The sequence below is a fragment of the Malaya genurostris genome, chromosome 1 (genome assembly GCF_030247185.1).
Source record: "Malaya genurostris strain Urasoe2022 chromosome 1, Malgen_1.1, whole genome shotgun sequence".
NCBI classification, from domain to species: domain Eukaryota; kingdom Metazoa; phylum Arthropoda; class Insecta; order Diptera; family Culicidae; genus Malaya; species Malaya genurostris.
The window spans coordinates 94,229,512-94,252,109 of record NC_080570.1 but is presented as its reverse complement, the minus strand read 5'-3'; the positions used below and the strand labels follow the sequence as shown (position 1 = coordinate 94,252,109).

At 38.7% G+C, this 22,598-nt stretch overlaps 4 protein-coding genes across 4 annotated transcripts; 2 read left to right on the top strand and 2 right to left on the bottom strand.

Annotated features, from left to right (window-relative positions):
- LOC131425111 (small ribosomal subunit protein bS18m) lies at positions 1-635 on the bottom strand. Its single transcript, XM_058586707.1, has 2 exons — positions 509-635; positions 1-449 (listed from the first exon to the last, which is right to left on the bottom strand). The coding sequence occupies exons 1-2, from the start codon at positions 552-554 to the stop codon at positions 70-72; spliced, it is 426 nt and encodes a 141-aa protein (XP_058442690.1). The 5' UTR covers positions 555-635; the 3' UTR covers positions 1-69.
- A 10,353-nt stretch (positions 636-10,988) lies between these two features.
- On the bottom strand, positions 10,989-13,086 carry LOC131425110 (UDP-N-acetylhexosamine pyrophosphorylase). Its single transcript, XM_058586706.1, has one exon. It carries the CDS (start codon positions 12,873-12,875, stop codon positions 11,406-11,408), a length of 1,470 nt encoding a protein of 489 aa, XP_058442689.1. The 5' UTR covers positions 12,876-13,086; the 3' UTR covers positions 10,989-11,405.
- A 5,379-nt stretch (positions 13,087-18,465) lies between these two features.
- On the top strand, positions 18,466-19,404 carry LOC131426955 (uncharacterized). The gene has a single exon (XM_058589766.1). It carries the CDS (start codon positions 18,466-18,468, stop codon positions 19,402-19,404), a length of 939 nt encoding a protein of 312 aa, XP_058445749.1.
- Positions 19,405-19,500: 96 nt separating this feature from the next.
- LOC131426949 (uncharacterized protein K02A2.6-like) lies at positions 19,501-21,739 on the top strand. The gene is made up of 2 exons (XM_058589752.1): positions 19,501-21,455; positions 21,514-21,739. Exons 1-2 carry the CDS (start codon positions 19,501-19,503, stop codon positions 21,737-21,739), a joined length of 2,181 nt encoding a protein of 726 aa, XP_058445735.1.
- Positions 21,740-22,598: the final 859 nt, after the last annotated feature.

Sequence of the window (22,598 nt, the reverse complement as noted above, 5' to 3'; positions counted from 1 at the left end):
CATGTTTTACTTTTCGCACTAATGTATTTCCGAAAATTTCATTTTCCTCTTTATTAAATCTTATGCATTTCAATATTTGTGAGGTCGAATCGGTTTCTCTGGATCGAACAGCTTCGGATCCTCAAGAAATTCAACAGCTTTATGATACGTTGGCATGAAACCTGCATTTTGTGCTTTGATAATTTCTCTTTCTACTTGATATTGTCGCACTTTACATAAGCCAGTAATATGTTTGCCGTATATTCTCCCAGTATATGAGCTTTGAAATTGAGAAAGTAATTGTACATTCTTATAGTCGGGCGTAATATTGTGTTTACATAAAATGCATTGAACTCGTTCTTTAGCAAAAGGATTTTCTAATTCAATAGGACTGTCAGAATCAGTTACGGAAGAATTGTGTTTTTGTCTATAAACGTTAGCTCCGAAAGAAACTCGGCTACTTATATAACCTAGAACCGGTAGATTGAATTTAATTTATTATGTCCTCTATAGTTGCAGTTTTGCTTACCATTTTTTGTGATAAATATATTGATTTTTGATATTGCTTGTAGCATCTTATTTTAAGGTTTGTTTCACGGATCAGTCAAAACGTAAGTGTATCACTTAATTTATTTAGTAATAAGACAACACCAGAGATGCCAGGTAAAAATTTCAAAAATCTTCAGGCAGGGTTGCAAACGTCTGTAAATGCGAAAAAAACATCTGCAGTTAGCAAGTATGTCCCACTTGTACGCAGCGGGCAGCTTTCCCCCCAGACGGCTGGCTATGTCTGCCAGCCATTTTCGGCGGATTTCTGCCAGAATCCCGGTAAAAGTCTGGCAACAATGCAACAACCGTTTCCGGCAGAGAATTTCACCTAGCGGTTATTAACGGTTCTTTTCTGTCGGATTCTTGCCTTTCAAGACTGGAAGAACCGTTATGAATCGGTTCTACATTTTAAGCGTCTTGGTTTTATTTTTTCAATAAAATATACATATGAAAGGCAATAAGTTATTGCCCTTAATATATACAAATCATGGAAAATGTTATTGCCAATAACATTACTTTCTTTTAGGCGAGATGGACCGTGATCGGTCTTAGCCGTCCCCAGGACAACACAAAAAAACATTACTTTCTCACTACCAAACATACCCATATTTCAATCTCATTTACCTCGTTTCAAGATTCCTTTTTTGTACGTACATGCGGGACTGACGAATATCAAATAGAGTCTAATAAAAAAAATGAAAAAAGAAAGAGGAGGGGAATAAACAAGACACGTACGGCGAGATAATGACGCAATTTCGCCTGGACAATTTTGACAGAAGCCGGAATGCAGCCAGCCTTCTGACGGTTGTCAGAATTTCTCACATGCGGGGTTTTGCTGGCAGTAATTTCTCTTTAAAATATGATTGGCATATTGTCGCAAAACTGAAATGTAGAGGCGCTGCTTGTTCAGAGATGATACTTTCAGCAAGAGCTTATTCAGATTAGAGCATTAAACTTGGTTCGATTCAAATTAGAGCATTAAACTTGGTTTTCTGATTAGAGCATTAAACTTGGTTTATTCAGATTAGAGCATTAAACTTGGTTTGATACCATTTTTCAAATGGCTGGAAATAAAAATAAAGTACAGTTTCGCAATGACTGAGCGGAAACATATATTGGAGAAGCCAAATGAATGAAAAACTAACAGAGAAGATGATTTTTTGAAAAAAGATACGCTCAGAGACAGGACTCGAACCTGCGTTCTTATGCATTCCGTGCATACGCGCTACCATTTCGCCACTCTAAATCTTGTTTTAGTCACTCTAAAATGCCAGTCAGACACAATAGCGCGTACATCGAACATGGTCTACGTCCTGGCCGTCACCCGACCGATACCTTATAGCCAAACATCTTCTCTGTCCATCAAACACTAGTCTTCTCGCTTTATACCTATTTCTCCGATCAAGCATTGAGTAGGAAAGTGTATTTATAATCGCTTGTCACCTTCTTTAATGGTGCCAGTCGCTGGCTGGACATCGTCAGAGACAGACCCCTATGAAGGTAGTATTGATTGTCTGCCCTTTCCTACCAAATAACGGTTCTGCAGTGGTTGAAAATCATTGTCAGAATAACCTTTTCAAACAGTTTAGAAACTGCACTAAGCGATGATGCCACGGAAATTGTTCACGTCTTTTTTTGTCACCTTTCTTATACACTGGGAACATGAAAGAAGATTTCCATAAGTTGGAAAAAACTTCTTTAGAGAGTGACATCCGAAATAGTCGACAAAGGGGAGCAATTGCACCAGTCGAGCAATTTTTCAGTATAACTGCCGGTAAGCCGTCAGGGCCACATTATTAGTACATTTACATAAACTTAACAGCATTAAGCTCTGATCCACAAAGGCAGGCTACCAATAATAACAGATAGATGGCTTATAGATGCATGTTTACAATTTTAATTGAACAAGCAAAGAATATGCAGGTGATGTAACAATATTTAATTATTTTTCGTTTATATCAAGAGATATAATGCTAGGTCAGGAGATTTCTGGTAAAATAATGCTAAATCCGTGGATTTCATATGATTCATCTGTAGATCCGTACAAAAGACAGAAATCCGTAGATCTACGGATAAATCCGTAGGGTTGACATCACTGCCAAGAGGTTTCAAACCCCCAAATGACTATTAGGGCATATTCAGGAGTGTTCTAGTTCTAGATGCATAATTTATGTCAGTTTTAAAATTTAAATCTAGAAATTATAACAAAATAAACTGGTAGTCCCAGCAGCGTTTTATCTGTGTTTCAAATATAGAAAAAATAGAACGGCAATGTATACCAGTTTTAAATTTGACAGTAGAACTGGTCGAATAAATAAAACTAAAACGGATTGCTGGGGATACGTTTGTTTCAGTTTCATTTACATTATAGACCACCCATATGAAGCTTGCAGCTGCTGAATTTGCTCTTATCTGTTAGTGGCCAGCAGTTTGACGCGGCAACTTTTGAAGACGGCTGGAGGAATATAAGGTCCGCCGTGTGTAGCACTGCTGCAACCATGCTAGGTACGAGGTTATCGAATCGAGGAAATAACTGATTTGACGGCAAATGTCAGCAGTTGGTCGAAGAGAAGAACGCAGCAAGGGCGAGGATGCTGCGACATCGCACGAGAGCGAACCGGTCACGTAGAGGCTAAACGCCACAGGCCGAAATGTGCAGAGATACCAGTGGTAATCTTCTCACGAACGAACGTGAGGTGATCGACAGGTGGAGGCAGTGCTATGGCGAGCATCTGAATGGCGAAGCACAAGATACAGAGAACGATACAGGAATCAATCAGAGTGCAGTGAGGAGATCGGCAAGCTGAGGAACAACAAAGCCGCGGGCAATAACCAGTTACCAGGCGAGCTGCTCAAACATGAAGGAGAGGCACTGGCTAGAGCGCTGCACTGGATGATTTCTAAGATTTGGGAGGATGAGATTCTAACACAGAAATGGATGGAAGGAGTGGTATGTCCCGTCTACAAAAAGGGCGATAAGCTAGATTGTTGCAATTACCGCGTAATCACATTGCTGAACGCCGCCTACAAGGTACTCTTTTGCCGTCGTCTATCACCAATAGCTAAGGAATTCGTAGGGCCGTACCAAGCGGGATTTACTGGAGCCCGCGCCACTACGGATCACATATTCGCGATATGACAAGTACTCCAGAAGTGTCGTGAATACAACGTACCCACGCATCACCTATTCATTGACTTCAAAGCGGCATGCAACACAGTCGATCGAGAACAGTTATGACAGATCATGCACGAATACGGCTTTCCGGATAAACTGACGCGATTGGTCAAAGCAACGATGCATAGAGTGATGTGTTACGTTCCAGTATCTGGGACGACGCTCTCGAGTCCTTTCGAATCTCGGAGTGGGCTACGGCAAGGTGATGGTCTGTCTTGTATCTTGTTCAATATTGCTTTGGAAGGTGTGATTCGAAGAGCGAGGATCGACACGAGTGGCACCATCTTCCGAAAGTCCGTACAACTTTTTGAGTGGCGATATTGATATTGTGACACGTAACCTTGAGAAGATGACGGAAACCTACATCGGACTGAAAGCTGAATCTAGGCGTATCGGACTGGCTATAAACACAGACTAACAGACAGGACACTCAAATTAGATTCTTCAACCATATAAACGGTCATTTCGAATATTCCTTTTTTTGGGACAGTACTCACATGTGTCATGATGGCACCACGTTACCCTATCAAAAACATTCTGCCTGTCATCTAGACTGTGTTTTTTTTTTCATTTACCAACCGAGTTGCCATTCATACAGAATTACCTGTAATGTATTGATTTGTATACCTCCATGCGAATTTCATGCAGGATACAGATTAATTACATATTGCCAAAACTATATACAGAATTGTGCCTACTTCTCATCCTACAACGCAATACAAAATCGAACCCGTTTTGTTACAATAATTACTTGCTTCTGGTCTGCCGTCACTTAATTTCGGGTGAAAATTACCAACACAATCAAAAATAGTCTAGATGAACAACGTTGAGTAAAATAAATGTTTACCTTCCAAGATCGCTAAAAAAGTTAAATATATTATCAACGTAATCCAAAAATTTATTGTGACGATTCATTTTCAAATATTTCGATGAAATCAGGCAACCCTGCAAGCAGCTGATCGGTGTTGACAAACGAGGGGAAACCAACTAGTAAAAAAAACTTTTACGTAACACAAGAGGTGTACAGATAGTAAATAATTCGCGCAGTACAATAAAGGTGGAACTAGTGCATAACGAAAAATTATTTTTATTAGAATTTACTCATACTGTCATGTCTGTTAGTCTGTGCTATAAATGCGTCAAAATCAAAATACATAAGAAAAAGAAACATTACGCCTCCCACCACGCATATTGATAGACGGTGACGATATCGAGGTGGTTCGATACGAGTTCGTGTATTTGGACTCACTTTGGACTAAAAAAAGCCTTCGATCGAGAAAAGTACGCCACCGCACGAAATTGACCATCTACAAAACGCTCATTAGGCCGGTTGTTCTCTATAGCCACAAGAACTGGAATATGTTGGCAGAGGATCAATGCGCCCTCAGTGACTACTACAGGACCATCTATGGCGGAGTGCAGATGGAAGACGGAACGTGGAGACGGCGTATGAATCACGAATTTCAACAGCTGCTAGGAGAACCACCCATCGTGCGGACAGCTAAAATTGAATCTCTACGATGGACTGGGCATCATAAGCACAGACTAACAGACAGGACACTCAAATTAGATTCTTCGATCATTTTAACGGTCATTTCGAATATTTCTTTATTTGGGACAGTACTCACATGTGTCATGATGGCGCCACGTTACCCTATCAAAAACATCCTGTCTGTCATCTAGACTGTGTTTATTTTTTTCATTTACCAACAGAGTTGCCATTCATACAGAATTACCTGTAATGTATTGATTTGTATACGTCCATGCGAATTTCATGCAGGATACAGATTTAATACATATTGCCAAAACTATATACATAATTGTGCCTACTTCTCATTCTCCAACGTAATACAAAACCCGAACCCGTTTTGTTACAATATTTACTTGCTTCTGGTCTGCCGCCACTTAGTTTCGGGTGAAAACTACCAACACAATAAAAAATAGTCTAGATGAACAACGTTGAGTCAAATTAATGGTTACCTTCCAACATTGCGAAAAAGTTAAATATATTATCAATGTAATCCAATAATTTATTGTGACGATTCATTTTCAAATATTTTGATGAAATCAGGCATCCCTGCAAGCAGCTGATCGGTGTTGACGAACAAGGGGAAACCAACAAGTAAAAAAACTTTTACATAACACAAGGGGTGTACAGATAGTAAATAGTTCGCGCAGTACAATATAGGTAGAACTAGTGCATCACGAAAAATTATTTTTATAAGAATTTACTCATACTGTTAGGTGTGTGTGTGTGTGTGTGTGTGTGTGTGTGTGTGTGTGTGTGTGTGTGTGTGTGTGTGTAAGTGTGTGTGTGTGTGTGTGTGTGTATGTGTGTGTGCATTGCCATCAATTGGTTTCGTAATTTTCAGCACGTCAGAATAGACATAGCACTTTTAATGTAAAGCAAGTGCGTTGTAAATAGCATTGCCTTTACGTCTGCTTAGCGGATTGTGTTGATCCGCAAGGTAGCATTAGTGGCACAGACTAACAGACAGGACACTCAAATTAGATTCTTCAATCATTTTAACGGTCATTTCGAATATTCCTTTAGTTGGGACAGAACACGCATATGTCGTGATGTCGCTACGTTATAGTATGTTCACATTAGCGCTGATATCAAGTGATATACGGATATACTTGATATCCGATGATATCATGTGCGATATCACTTGATATCCCATACAATTTGATGTTAACGCGTATTATCATTTTGGCATGATATCCGGGATATCATGTACGATATCATGTCGAGTTGTCAAAAATCGCAACTAGCAACACGGATAATGGCATTGAACGCACTCATTTATGAACGTCACTTCGAGAGTGACAATAAACAATAATTATAATTTCGAATTTTTCAACGAATACTGGCGTTCGGAGACCATAAAATGCAAAACTTCAACTATTGATTTAATTTTAATAGAGAAAAGTAATATTATTGATCTTATTTCTAATGAGAGCATTCAATATGACAACTTGATTGTCAAACGATATCATTTCGATCATATGTGAACACTTCCACGTGATATGCGTATTATCTCGGTATATCAAGTGATATAAGCGCTAATGTGAACATGGTATTACCCTATCCATCCATGGCATCCAGGTGCAGATATTGCCTCAAAATTCATAAATTTTCAAAAAGGTGAAACAATAAACCCTTACAAAGGAACAAGAAGTATTCAAAACAACACTACTCCGGTCTTAGGAAGTAATGACATCAAAGCATCAGAAGGCCTTCCAACAACACCTGACGACCTACTACGAATCTTCATCGAAGTGCATCAGGAATATGGAATGAAACCTAAGGAAGCGCTGACCGACCTGGACTCTTATGGGAAATTTTTGACAAGTGAACACAGACTAACAGACAGGACACTCAAATTAGATTCTTCAATCATTTTAACGGTCATTTCGAATATTACTTAATTTGGAACAGTACTCACATGTGTCATGATGGCGCCACGTTACCCTATCAAAAACATCCTGTCTGTTATCTATACTGTGTTTATTTTTTTCATTTACTAACAGAGTTGCCATTCATGCAGAATTACCTGTAATGTATTGATTTGTATACGTCCATGCGAATTTCATGCAGAATACAGATTTAATACATATTGCCAAAACTATATACAGAATTATGCCTACTTCTCATCCTCCAACGCAATACAAAATCGAACCCGTTTTGTTACAATATTCACTTGCTTCTGGTCTGCCGCCACTTAATTTCGGGTGAAAACTACCAACACAATAAAAAATAGTATAGATGAACAACGTTGAGTCAAATAAATGGTTACCTTCCAACATCGTGAAAAAGTTAAATATATTATCAACGTAATCCAATGATTTATTGTGACGATTCATTTTCAAAAAATTTGATGAAATCAGGCATCCCTGCAAGCAGCTGATCGGTGTTGACAAACGAGGGGAAACCAACTAGTAAAAAAACTTTTACGTAACACAAGGGGTGTACCGATAGTAAATAGTTCGCGCAGTACAATATAGGTGGAACTAGTGCATCTCGAAAAATTATTTTCATAAGAATTTACTCATACTGTCATGTCTGTTAGTCTGTGCTTAGACTCCAAGCTCACATTTGTGGAACACTACAATAACATAATCAATAAAGCAAATAGCATGCTGGGCTTTATTAAACGCTTCAGTCATAACTTTCAGGACCCATACACAATTAAATTATTATCCAGTACATATGTCAGACCTATTTTGGAATATTGCAGCCTAGTATGGCATCAATATAATATTATTCACGAAGAACGCATCGAATCTATTCAAAAACAATTTCTTTTATATGCACTTCGTAAATTAAACTGGACAGCATTTCCTCTACCATCATATGAAGCACGCTGCATGCTCATCAATATTCAAACACTTAAAGAACGCCGCGACCTTGCAATGCTTTATTTTATCAGCGACATTATTTCTCAACGCATTCAATCACCTTCTTTATTATCGCAACTAAATTTTTATACACCTAGCCGTCAATTACGAACCAGGAAATTATTTCTGGAAAAAAAAACACTAGAACAAATTATGCAAAATATAGCCCAAGCAATCGTATAATGCGCCACTACAATCAATATTGCGAACATCTTGACCTTTGTATGTCCAAAAATGAAATGAAATTACAGCTTAGTCGTAGAAATAATGCGTAGTATCTAAGTAAACATTGTAAACCATTTATATGTAGTCTACATTTGCTTGACGAAATAAATAAATAAATAAAAACATCCTGTCTGTCATCTAGACTGTGTTTATTTTTTTCATTTACCAACAGAGTTGCTATTCATACCGAATTACCTGTAATGTATTGATTTGTATACGTCCATGCGAATTTCATGCAGGATACAGATTTAATACATATTGCCAAAACTATATACATAATTTTGCTACTTCTCATCCTCCAACGCAATACAAAATAGAACCCGTTTTGTTACAATATTTACTTATTTCTGGTCTACCGCCACTTAATTTCAAATGAAAATTACCAACACAATAAAAAATAATCTTGATGAGCAACGTTGAAAAAAATAAATGGTTACCTTCCAACATCGTTAAAAAGTAAAATATATAATCAACGTTATCCATTAGCGCCCTTACACGATCATTAAAAGTGCCATTACTAAGTAATGGCACTTCTGCTCAAACGCTCGTCATTACTGCATTACTGTACATCATTAATTTTTAGCATTACACGTTCATTATTAACGATGAGTATTTGTAACTACTCCAGCAACAACAATAGCAATATTTTTATTTTCGTTTAGCTGAAAATAAATTTGATTTGCCATTGAAACGTTAAGGTTAATGAAATATTAACAATTTAAATCTACGCTTTGTCATTTTTTCGCGTATAGCTCTAAAGATATTCAACACTTCCACAAAAAAAATAAGAAGAAATAATGTTGGTAATAATGGAAAATCCGGAATTCCATCATTACTCGTGTCATTACTCGTAGACCTTACACGATCATTAAAAGTGCCATTACTTTTTAGTAATGACACTTTTAATGATCGTCTAAGGGCCGCTAATCATTTATTGTAATGATTCATTTTCAAATATTATGATGAAATCAGGCATCTCTGCAAGCAGCTGATCGGCGTTGACAAACGAGGGGAAACCTATTAGTAAAAAAACTTTCACATAACACAAGGGGTGTACCGATAGTAAATAGTTCGCGCAGTACAATATAGGTGGAACTAGTGCATCACGAAAAATTATTTTTATAAGAATTTACTCATACTGTCATGTCTGTTAGGCTGTGTTAGTAGTTTAACTTAATCTGAAAATGCACTGTTGAGCTGAATGCGAAACGCAAATAATTTTTTATTGTTGCAATTTTCGTGAAATATTTTTGAGAAAAAAAATGCAAAATAATGCAAATGTTTACGCATATTTTTTTATAAGTGGTCACAGTGGCAGCAGTCCCTTGCTTCAGTTCTACAGTGGACCCCGAATAAGATTTGCTTCTATGAGCCTCTATAAATCGACACATGCGTTCCTAGGCTATGGTGCCCGCTTTGTGCTTGTGCTGATTCAAACAGATTTTATAAAATTGTTGTTATAATGTGTATTCATGTTTGTGTCTTATGGATTTAATTGTAGTTTTTTATGTAATGTATATTGTAAATACACACATGGAAACATATACACATACCACATACATACATAGACATATGCATACATATACACATTTACACACTTGTATTCCACAAGCAAGCATCGTAATATTGGGCCGTATGAATAAAATGTAGTAAAGTCTATTGTTTGTAGTATCTTCTCAAAAACATAGTCCACAGAGTAAAACACGTTTGGTTTGGTTTTAATTTTCTACTTCACTTTATCAGCAAACACACGAGTAGCAACCTCTGGAGCTACCTACCGAAAAATTGTAGTAAATACTACATGTTCGAACGTTGTTGTGTAGTAAAGTCTCTGCTTTTGACAGGAACGTGATCCACATGTAGCATTTACTACCGAAATTCAAGCATGCTACGTTTTATTCATACGGCCTATTGAGTTACTATTTCTATGCTAATAGATTCTAACTAGGGTTAATGTACCAATAGTCATCTAATTAGTAGAGTCATCATGTTATCTAATCGATTACTCGACTTTCAATTAATAAATTGTGATAAAATCGGATAGTTTGCTTCGGTTATGTGAAGTAATACTGCAAAAAAGTAGTTAGAAAATTTTTCAATACTGCTGTTATAGCGAAACGAAAACTCGAAGCAAATGCTCCTAATTTCATCTTACTCTTGAAGTTAATCTATTGGTCGATCGTTAGTCCTGAGATGAAACGGTGGCCATTATTACCATTCTTGCATTCTCTTCCTCTTACACTACACTTCCAGATCATCTCACCCATCAGGCCCCACACGAAAACGACACAACCTCACAAAATAAACTGGATGAACATCGTTTGAGCTATCAGTAGTTTCCTTATATGATCAGCCTTTTATATTTTGTTCCATCTCAATCCACAGTATTCCAAATCACCAATAAACGATGAACTTGATATACCGTTGTTGTCATCGTGTAAATGTTTGCGCACATTCGAACATTAGTTCAAAATTTTGATACCCATTTGTAACATTAGTATTGATTCAACAGGAACGACTATTTGTTACTTTCCATCGATGCTCATCGTTAAAAATGGTACTAACAACGCTTCTGTATACATATTTATCGCCTGTAATCATTTCAAATTTCAGGTAAATGGAATCGTTTAATTTTAGTGGAAAATTAAATCCGACATAATTTGTGTCTAGTACGGCCTTTATTGTAAAATTAAATTTAAATAGCCTTTAAGGCATTACATACACACATAACTGAAATTATATAACTATGCTAGCCACTAGTTTCCAGATATCAGAATCGATGATTAATTGTGGTGTTCTTGTACTGGAATGTGTTGCGGATATGCGACTGCTTTTCCATTCAAGGTCAACTAGTGTTTGATTTTATCAGTGCAACAAAACCTGAATAACTTATCCACAATTGTAGAACTAGTCGCATAGCATCATGTTTCGTTTGTTAGTCGCATAAGAAATTAAATTAAGAGGAATGATCATTAACGTAGCTGTATAAAATTGTTAAGGAATTTTTGTTCATAGTTATATATTCGATTGTCATTAGGCTGAATTTAAATAAAAAGTTAACAATTCTTCTGCATTATTAGTTAGAAGTATAAAAATTCGTTTGGATATTACTTATTTCTTCATCGGCCGTCAGATGAATAGGACTAACAAAGCTTTTACCATCTACCGATGCTTTTAACCCCTCTCCAGCGTAAGATAACAAAGGCGAGATTTCGCATTCAACCCCATCAACGAAGCCGCCAGCTGCTTCGATATATTTTTTGTGCAACTTGTAAATATCAGTCCGTGCAGTAGACGCACAATCCTTCCCAACAATATCTGCATTTTTCAGTGCACTGAACTCTTCATCTCTTGGTACTTCTACTGTCACGAAGTGTTCTGCGAACTCAAATACGTCAAACACGAATTTTTCAATCTTTATACCATTTGGGCTTTTCGGTGTACATCGATTTCCATGTGTATCTACAAATGGAATCTTTTTTTTAGCTACGTGTAATTTCAGTTGTTTTTCGAATGTTTCGCCAATCTTGCGCAAAAATGCAGCCGTAAAGAAATGATTGCAAATGTTACCCGCGTTGAAAACCAGTCGTCCATCTGGTTTACGAAGATTAGCTGTTGCTGGTGTGATTTCACTGTACTCAACAACCTGATATTTTCCGTCGACCTGACAAACAACACCAACAGCTTCGTTTGGATGAGCTTTTTCTACTACTTTAGCAGCACAGTCAGCTTTCTGACTGACGCAGTACCCAATAAAGACCGGATCAGCTACTTTTATAAGTATGTTATCAACGCTATGAGTATGTAAGAAGAGCACTCCTCGTCTGTTCATATCATCTAGAATGCCACGATCCCGCAAGGCTCGGTACAGACCTCCATTGCCATCAGGGGCCTTTGCAATGCGATATTTTTCATCTAGTATAATTCTTCCTTCAAAGTCATAACATGGAAGACTTCCTTGTTCAAACATAAGTATGTCGTCAGCATGCAAACCAAAATAGTTGTTCTGTTCGAAATATTTCTTGGTTGGTTCCATTGTATGTTCGCTGGTCATAATGTACCAGGTAATACGACCATTGTTTCCTGTTAATTCCATTGCTAATCGTTGCAATTTCAGAATTCTTTGAGCTTGCACACAGAATAAAGATTTATTTGAAGGTAACCCAATATTGAACATTCCTTTCGGGTGAGCAAATCCCAATCGTGTACCTTGTCCACCTGCCATCAAAAGGACACCTACTTTGCCGAGTGAAATCTGTTGCAGCCCTTCACATTTGTATAGTTCCAGTTGTTCAATATTCTCTCTAGATGTTGATAGAAATTTATCTTCACATACTGGATCCATTTTATCATCCAACTTCGCCTCATCCTCTTTAAGTGACGATGTGGCACGTTCGAAAAAAAGATTCACTTCATCTAAATTCAGTTCTTCTATATCTTCGACCAATATACGTTTTTCATTCGCGTTTAGCTCATCCCAGTATTTTAGCAAATGATCCTGATTGTACTTAGTCAGGTTTTCTTTTAGTACGTGTAAATTGGTCATTATTTTCAGTGAACCAAACACTAGACAGCAATATCACAAAAGATTTGCACTGTTCGTTATAGTTTAGCCAACGTTTTTGAACTTCCTACTTGTGGGAAGTGAAAGTAAAGACTGACCAGAAAGATTGAAATCATTCAATCGCTCGATTTTGTATACGTTGCACAACAACAACACTTTGCGTGGACGCGATACTACTATCACTGTTTTTATGATTGTTTGTATTGCTATCAATACATTCTGACAGTTTCAGTCACAGTTATTGGCATTCTAAAGACAGTTCGACAAGTAGGTAGCGCTGTAGTTTAAACGATCCCACATTATCAGATCCGAATGAATTCCGATTCGGCGAGAGATTTTTATTTGGAATTCTATGTGACAATTATAATGAATTCCGAATAAATTCCAACTTCAGTGCAACAACCGATTCCGAATAAATTTCGCCTCCAACCGGTTGGATCAGAAATCTATCGGAATTAATTGAGATGATGCGGACTGAATTGTCGTTTCGTTTTCTTCCCAAGTAGCACTGGTAACTTCTTTATAAAAATTAAAATAAAAAAAAACGATGCGTAGTGGTCGCACAATAGATACAGAGAAACGAGTCAGCTCATGGGTTTAAAAAAAAAGTTAAATATATGTTACGAATTTACAGCTCGTCACACTAAGTTACTATTATCTTACACAGTGGTAAATGTAAGTTCAAGGTTACAAGGTAACAGATATAAAATATATCGAATCAAAGTAGTATTTTAAGATCATAGCAATAGTATGCAGCTGAAGTTTACCGTTCTTGAAGTTGAAATTAGTGTCCGGTATTATTTTTAAAGTGAATGCAATAACAGAATGTGGAAGAAAATCAAACGTGATGGACATTTAAAAAAATGAACTACTAGAGAGCGTGAAAAGAAAAAATATACCTTATTCCGAAGGTGATTCGGTTGAATGCATTCCGAAATTGCTTCCAAAAGAGCCAACAAACATGAATCAGTTGCAGTATTTAAGGAAACTGGATTACATTCCACATCATCAAAATGCAAACGGGCCATCTGATTATAAAACGAAAATAATGGATTCAAATTAAGAAACAAATATCTTTTTAAATAAAGATTTAAGAGAATGGGCAATTCAGTTTCAAATTAGGCACTCAGCTTTGAACACTTTGCTCGTTTTTTTGAAAAGCCACATTCCTGATATTAAACTACACAAAGATGCAAGAACTTTGGTAGGTACCCCTCGGAATATCCACATTTAATAAAATCAGGCCCTTGGAGGCGAATACTGGCACTACGGATTATATCAAATTCTCGAAAATACACTGTCCACATATACAGAGTTACCAAATAAATTGTCACTGAACGTTAACATCGATGGTTTACCAACGTTTAAAAGTTCGACGACATCGTTTTGGCCGATATTTGTAAATGTACATGAGATTCGAAGCACAATGCCTCCTGCAATAGTAGGCATTTTTTGTGGATCATGTAATTTGATAATTATACTGATCATATCTCATTTCTAATTATTGTTTTCCTTACAGCAAAACCCAAAAATATAAATACTTTTTTAACACCGTTTGTGTATGAGCTGAACAAAATACTTGAAAATGGGATTATAATCAACCAACAAATAATAGACATAAAACTGCGATGCTTTATCTGTGACACTCCAGCGCGTTCCATGCTTCGAGGCTCGTGTAAAATAAATAAATTAAAAGCAATCACCCTCATTCTTGTTTACGGCCGTATGCGATACGTTCGAAAGTATATCAAATTCGTATTCCCGTTTACGTTCGAATCAATCTCTATTTTAAACATCGCACATGCATAAAAACAACGCCCATCCAACTTTAAACTGTCAATTCTGATACAGATTTTAGTTGTAATTAAAAATCTTTGCTATAATTTGTTATTTGACTTATTTTTTTCGCTGACTTTGTATCATCATGCTTGCTTACGTCCGTATCGACCATACGACGAACACATGCTTTTGAACGAATGCGAACAAGCCATTCTTGTTTTCACTCGAACGTGTACGTACGCGACTCCTGTGCAAAAGAAGGATCGGCAGCATGTTTGCCCATGGCGTATTTTCCAGTACCTTATGGATGTAAAATTTTATGCGTAAAAACTTGGAACCGCGCATATATTCGAAGGCTCGCCAGAAAAAAATAGCATTTTACTATACTGCTATGCTTTCTAAATGTTTTCTGCAATATACAAATTTATGATTTGATTGCAAATCACCTTTAGACTCGAAAATAAATTTGTTAGAAATCGGTTAAACTTTTTTCAATGTGTTCGAACGATTGATTCGCAACATAAAACTGACGAATCGAAACCATGTCATTTCGTCTATTCGTCCGTAAACGAGAATGGGACTTTAAGTTCGTACGAATGATGTTCGAATACACGTATCGTTTGAGGTTAAACTGCCATACATTTTAGCGATTCGCATATGGTTATCACAAGAATTGGACTGATTTCATCAAGGCTTAGCATTTACTGATATTAGTTTACTGATATTTGAATTTTTTGTGGCAAACGAATCGCGTTCAAATTCATTCGAATGAAAACAAGAATGAGGGTGAATATATAATAACGTTTAATGTTTCTAGGTGTCATTGTTCGGCTACAATTCATGCCTGATGTGTATAACCGACGACACGACCTGCCACTCGTCTATCAAAACTGTATCGTAAATTTAACTACCCCTCAGTAACTGGATATGTCAAATCGAAAACGCTACACGCTCGTTCAATGTTACTCTAAAGTGAGTACAATTTCACTCACTTTCGTTAAAAGTGGAACTACTCTATAGTGAGCAAGGCATGTTTACTCACTTTTGAGTAAATATGGTATTTGTCAAATTCTGAGTAACATTTACAAATGGTAAAATTAGCTCGAGTGAGTAAATATTACTTAATAGTATTCGAATTGAGTAAGGGATTAAAATAAGGAATTCTTTGCTTTAAACAAATACTGACTTACTTCTATTAAACGAATGAAGGAAGCCGCTACCTGTTCATCGGTCATTGGAAAGGATCCGTCTGTCTTCCTCCGTTCCGCCTCCGACAAAGGAAAAAGTTCCGCCTCCGACAAAGGGAAAAGTTCAGTGAACGTAAATTTTCACACAACGTTTTCAAAGCTCTGTGAGTTAAACTTGTCAATTTAGAAACTGAGTCTAAGTTACTCATTCTTCTAAATCAATATTACTCACTTTTTGACATTTGAACTAAATAAGCAAAAGTGAGTACAAATTACTCACTTGAGAGTAACATTGAATGAGCGTGTAGTGTATTTTTTTAAACTGGCAGCACAAGTTGATATATTTATTGATTTTGAATAACAGTCACCATAACCTTGGTTACTGCATATCGAAGGCAAGATGAATGTAAACAAAATAAATTTCAGATCGGTTATTATATTACGGAACATTTTAATTTACATAACTCGAGCGGAATGTAAAAATTGAGGAGTATGAGTTATGTCTTTTATAAAGCCAAGTTCAAAATTCAGGTCTTGACTTGAAACCGTTGTGTGAGAAGAAAGACATGGAAATGAGCGACAGCGAGCTGAGCGAGGCTAGTGCTCTGTGGTACCTGCATAATGTACGGTAAAATGATTTCTTTGTGGAATTCCACTAGTAATCCTCGAATAGTGGCCAACAAGGTGAAATACTGTTTCCACTGCTGCGCAATCAACCGACACAAAACAATTTTGACACCGGCATATTACACCGGATCCTACTGCCCAGAAAAGCTAGCAGGTGAAGTGTACGAATGAATCGCTGGAAGCTAATCATTGTCCTCGTTCGTTGGTTTCATCCATAGTTTCGATTAAATTCCGAAAATCGATTTCATTGAAATGCATTTCTGCTTAATTTGGACAAAGTTTAACACTAATAGAACTATTCCACCGCTTTCAAAACATGTTTATTTGTTTTAGGGTTCCTTGGTAACTAGTCCATAGCAACTTAAACAGTGTTGCTCGAGAAGATTATTTTTATCATTTACAAGGGGTCGCTAGATTTGTGGTAACTGGTGGTGAATCGTTAGCGAACAGTTTTAATGCTGATTTTTCTTCGGAGAGCCTGGTCGTGTCGTCGGTATAACTGAAGGTGAATACTCCTACACATTCAAAACTATGACATTTCCCGACATCAAGGCAACCCTGAGAAATGATTCAGATTTTCGTTCTCGAGTATATGAAGGGCACCATAAATTTGATAGTATTTTAGAAACAGTCGTTGGATTGGATATGGTGGAAGATTTTCCTATTGGAAACTCATTACACTTGATCGATTTAGGAATTACTAAACGACTGTTGAACGGATGGAAATCTGGTACTCTCAACAATTACAACTCCAAATGGTCAGCGAAACAAACGGAAAATATTTCTACTTTTTTGAAAACTTGTAAATTGCCAAGAGAATTCAACACTCCAGTTAGAAGTTTGGATCATCTCTCTCGTTGGAAAGGCACTGAGTTAAGGACGTTTTTATTATATTTAAGCGTAGTTGTGTTGAAAAAGTCATTTAAATCTTACGAAATTGTTGACCACTTTTGAATTATTTCTTTGCAATTCAGATTTGTGTCAGACACGATCAAAACTCAAGCAATTATGAAGTTGCACATTTTTTGATCACTGACTTTCTCAACGGTGTTAAAATTTTAAACGGCGAGCAATTGGTTTGCAGTAATATGAATAACTTAACACATTTGATTGACGATGTGGAAAGATTTGGACCACTCGATACTTTCAATGCTTATCCATTTGAATCAAGGCTGTACACTTTGAAACGTTTGATGCGTAGTGGAAATTTACCGCTTTCACAGGTCTCTAAGAGAATTTGTGAAATACAGAATAACGCGTTTAATCGAAAACCAATATCTTACCAATCCAAACAAAAACCGATTCTCAAAGGAAAACTAAATTCAAATATGTCTGATATTTTTTCCATTTTACAATCAGAAACATGTCCAATAATGTATTCGTTCGTTAACTTTGGGAATTTCTGTATAGACACTCAGAAAACTGTCGACAAGTGGATTTTAACAACAGATATGAAGGTTGCATCTATCGATAATATTGTACATCTCAGCTTGTCAGATACTATTTGTTTCATTGGGCAGCCATTAGATGACCTCTCTAATTTATTCAAGGAACCTATCCTCTCATCATCATTGCAAATTTTCGGATCGAATTTAAAACATGCAGCGAAAATTTTAATCAAATCTGATGCAATGTTCTGTAAAATGGTTAAAATAGAATGTAAGTGTTGGAGACGTGACCATCCCTACAACTCAATAGTAATTGCTGGGCTCACTGGTGGCAGCCCGACTGTCACTCAGTTGATGCACCGACCAGCATCCGGTCTATGTGTCAGAATCAGAATGTGATATGTAGTTGAATAAGGAACACGCGTTTTTATCTCTAACTGTGCGTCTATTAATAAAGTCAGTTTTAATGTTTGGGTCGTGTTATATTCATTATCGGTCACCTCCGAACACACCCACAACAGTGGCGACGAGGATTTAAGTTAAATTGGCGATCAGAAGCTAATCTTTATCACCCACGAGGAAACGAGAAGCATGGCGGAATCTAACCTCAATCCGGAGCATCAGCAACCCGGAACCGGCTTACCTGGCGGTCCACAGCACCCGGGAATGCAGCAAAACCATCTGCGTCATTCAGCTCCATTTTTCAACGGTCCACCATCATCGCAACAATCAGCGAATAGCAGCTCATTTTCTACAGAAACCACCTACCAGCTCTTTCAGCAGCTTATGCAGCAGCAGCAGCTATTCATGCAGCAGCTATTCATGCAGCAGCAGCAACAACAGTTAATGCAGCAGCAGCAAGATTTCTTCCGGAGTGTCATATCATCGATCAATGTTCAGGTCTCTCCAAACCCTGAAATGATTCTCGACTCGCTGGCGAACAACATCAAAGAGTTTCGCTACGATGCGGACGGAAACATAACCTTCGCTGCATGGTATGGCAGATACGACGATTTGTTTGAGCAAGATGCCGCACGGTTGGACGATGAAGCGAAAGTCCGCTTGCTCATGCGGATACTAGGATCAGCAGAACACGAACGTTACGTGAGTTACATCTTGCCGAAATCGCCAAAAGATTACAAATTCAGCGATACAGTGGAAAAGCTGAAAACTCTTTTCGGTGCTGCTGAGTCTGTCATCAGTAAACGGTATCGGTGTCTACAGGTAACCAAACAACCGACCGATGATTATGTCACGTACGCTTGTCGAATCAACAAGACTTGTGTTGAATTCGAGCTGAGCAAGCTGTCCGAAGAGCAGTTTAAATGCTTAATGTTTGTTTGCGGACTAAAGTCAGAGGGAGACGGCGAAATACGAACGCGGCTGCTGGCGAAAATCGAAGAACGTGATGACGTCACACTAGAGCATCTTTCGGAAGATTGTCAGCGATTGTTGTGCCTGAAGCGGGACACGGAAATGATCGAGTCATCGGCATCAACGTCATCAGTGAATTTCATCAAGCGAAAATAGCAGTTTTCAAAACGTCAACATAAGCTACCAGTGGAGACAGCCGGACCAGACAAGAGCAAACAAATACCCTCTACACCCTGCTGGTACTGCGGGGGAATGCACTTCGTTCGAGACTGCACCCATCGGAGCCACAAATGCAAGGATTGCGGCAACATCGGACATCGCGAGGGATATTGTTCCTCTGCCAAGCGAAATTTCAAAACCAGCCGAAACAGAAAGCACCCAGGATCGTTAAAAACAAAAACCGTAAGTCTCCGTATAAATACCGTCGATCAAAAACGCCGTTTTGTTAAAATTGTACTGAACGGTGTGAAGGTGCGTCTACAGTTGGACACGGGGTCTGACGTTAGCATCGTATCGAAACGCTTGTGGGAGAAAATAGGTAAACCACCCACTGCACCAGTAAATGAGCTAGCCTCAACAGCATCAGGCGACCGATTGCAGTTTTTGTTAAAGTTCAGCTGTCTAGTGTCTTTCAACGGTGAACAACATCACTGTCAGTTTTACGTGGTCGAAAACCCGCTTTATCTTTTCGGAATCGATTTGATGGAAGCATTCGGTCTCTTTTCATTACCCATTAGCATGTACTGCAACAACGTCAGTGTTCCTGCTATCACTTTGCAGTCACTCAAAGCGGCATACCCGAGTGTATTTAGGAACGAGTTAGGGTTGTGCACGAAAACAAAAGTGAAATTGGAACGGAAACCAGATGCAACTCCAGTTTTTGGTCCGAAACGTCGAGTGGCTTATGCAGTACACAGCACGGTTGACAACGAACTTGACCGACTGGAACGAGCAAAAATCATCACACCGGTAGACTTTTCGGACTGCGCAGCACCCATCGTCGTTGTCAGAAAAACGAACGGGTCCAATCGCATTTGCGGAGATTACTCTACAGGTCTCAACAATGCACTGCAACCGCATCAGTACCCGTTACCGCTACCGGAGGAGATTTTCAACAAGTTGGCTAATTGTACTGTATTTAGCCGAATCGACCTGTCGGATGCGTTCCTGCAAGTAGAGGTTGACGAAAGTAGTCGTGATTTATTAACCATCAACACCCATCGTGGACTCTACCGGTACAATCGTCTGCCACCGGGAGTCAAAACAGCACCGGGAGCTTTCCAGCAACTTATCGATACAATGCTGGCAGGTCTTCCTCATACGTGTGATTATTTGGATGACGTCGTCGTTGGTGGTGTCACTACTGAGACACACTGGGAAAACCTTCGCGCAGTGTTTCAAAGAATCAGCGAGTTTGGATTTACCATCCGAGTGGAAAAGTGCATCTTCGCTCAGCCTCAAATCAAATATGTAGGTCATTTGCTTGACCGCAATGGCCTTCGCCCGGATCCAGCAAAAGTTCAAGCCATTAACGAAATGCCACCGCCCACTGATGTATCTGGTGTTCGGTCCTTCCTAGGAGCAATTAATTACTACGGAAAATTTGTTCCTCGTATGCGCTGTCTGCGGTATCCTCTTGATGAGCTGCTCAAAGCGGATGCGAAATTCAAGTGGACTGCAGAATGCCAGGCGGCATTCAACAAATTTGAGGAGTTGCTGAAATCTGACCTACTGTTGACACACTACAACCCTGCACTTGATATAGTGGTGTCGGCAGATGCGTCGTCTGTTGGTGTCGGTGCTACTTTGTCACACAAATTTCCGGACGGCACTCTCAAAGTTGTATACCACGCTTCCAGAGCATTGACAGCGGCAGAGAAAAACTACAGTCAGCCCGATCGTGAAGGACTTGCGATAATTTTTGCGGTGACCAAGTTTCATAAAATGCTGTTTGGTCGTCGCTTTCATCTTCAGACAGATCACGAGCCGTTGCTGAGAATCTTCGGTTCAAGGAAAGGGATTCCTGTTTACACATCGAACCGATTACAACGTTGGGCTCTTACGCTGTTGCTTTATGAGTTCACCATCGAGCACGTTCCGACAGCGAAATTCGGCAATGCTGACATACTTTCCCGTCTGATCAGCCAGCACGTCAGGCCTGAGGAAGATTACGTGATTGCTTCGGTCTCTCTGGAAAATGACTTAAGGTCAGTTACACAAAATGCACTAACTATTCTTCCTTTAAGTTTTAGGATCGTACAACAGTCTACACAGTCCGATCCTATTACCAAGGCAGTTTATCGTTACCTCCTTGATGGGTGGCCTAAGACCGTTACCGATGCAGAGCTCAAATGGTTTTATGCTCGACGTGAATCCCTTACCACGGTACAAGGCTGCATACTATTCGGCGATCGACTGGTTATACCATCGCCCCATCGCAAGCGTAGTCTTCATCAACTTCATCGTGGCCACCCTGGAATTCAGAGAATGAAGGCGATTGCCAGGTCTTATGTTTATGTACAACGTTCAGCTCGAGACTGGTAAGCTTATTCGGTCCCACGTTAACCAGCTTCGAGATCGTGCTGATTCAGAGAGTCGCAGAGTACCAGCATTGACAGATAGAACGAAACTTCCTCTCAGCATTCTACTCGATGCTTGGAACCTTCCGGCTCGTTGCACACCAGATCCATTAGCACATTCAACACTAGTAGCACCCATTCCAAGCTGCTCTAGTTCGAGCCAGTCGTCAGTACCAAATACCTTGTTGAGAAGGCCCACATTGTCATCAGAGTCTTCGTTGTCAGCATCGTCTTCGTCATCTTCGACAACGCCAAATTCAACATCAGAATTTCAGTCTGCTAATGAAGCCGACTCAGCTGTACAGGTTCCTCGCCGCTCTTCGCGTGTACGAAGAGCTCCGCAATGGTTCGATCCCTATCAGCTGTATTAGAAGGGGAGATGTTGGAGACGTGACCATCCCTACAACTCAATAGTAATTGCTGGGCTCACTGGTGGCAGCCCGACTGTCACTCAGTAGATGCACCGACCAGCATCCGGTCTATGTGTCAGAATCAGAATGTGATATGTAGTAGAATAAGGAACACGCGTTTTTATCTCTAACTGTGCGTCTATTAATAAAGTCAGTTTTAATGTTTGGGTCGTGTTATATTCATTATCGGTCACCTCCGAACACACCCACAACAGTAAGGACGTAGCATTACCATAGTCGGCTTTCTTTCCATTGATTCATACAATCCGTTAAAATATTTATGGTTTTTAATAAAAGCATCAAGGTATAAAACATATTCAAATTCGATTTTTTATTTATCTGATTACTGTATGAATCTCTC

Coding starts and splice junctions, on each gene's coding strand:
- LOC131426955 (XM_058589766.1), top strand. CDS start 18,466: ATGGCGGAATCTAACCTCAATCCGGAGCATCAGCAACCCGGAACCGGC.
- LOC131426949 (XM_058589752.1), top strand. CDS start 19,501: ATGCACTTCGTTCGAGACTGCACCCATCGGAGCCACAAATGCAAGGAT. Junction 21,456..21,513: donor TCTCTGGAAAATGACTTAAG/GTCAGTTACACA, acceptor ATCGTACAACAG/TCTACACAGTCCGATCCTAT.
- LOC131425111 (XM_058586707.1), bottom strand. CDS start 554: ATGCTACAAGCAATATCAAAAATCAATATATTTATCACAAAAAATG. Junction 450..508: donor TATATTTATCACAAAAAATG/GTAAGCAAAACT, acceptor TACCGGTTCTAG/GTTATATAAGTAGCCGAGTT.
- LOC131425110 (XM_058586706.1), bottom strand. CDS start 12,875: ATGACCAATTTACACGTACTAAAAGAAAACCTGACTAAGTACAATCAG.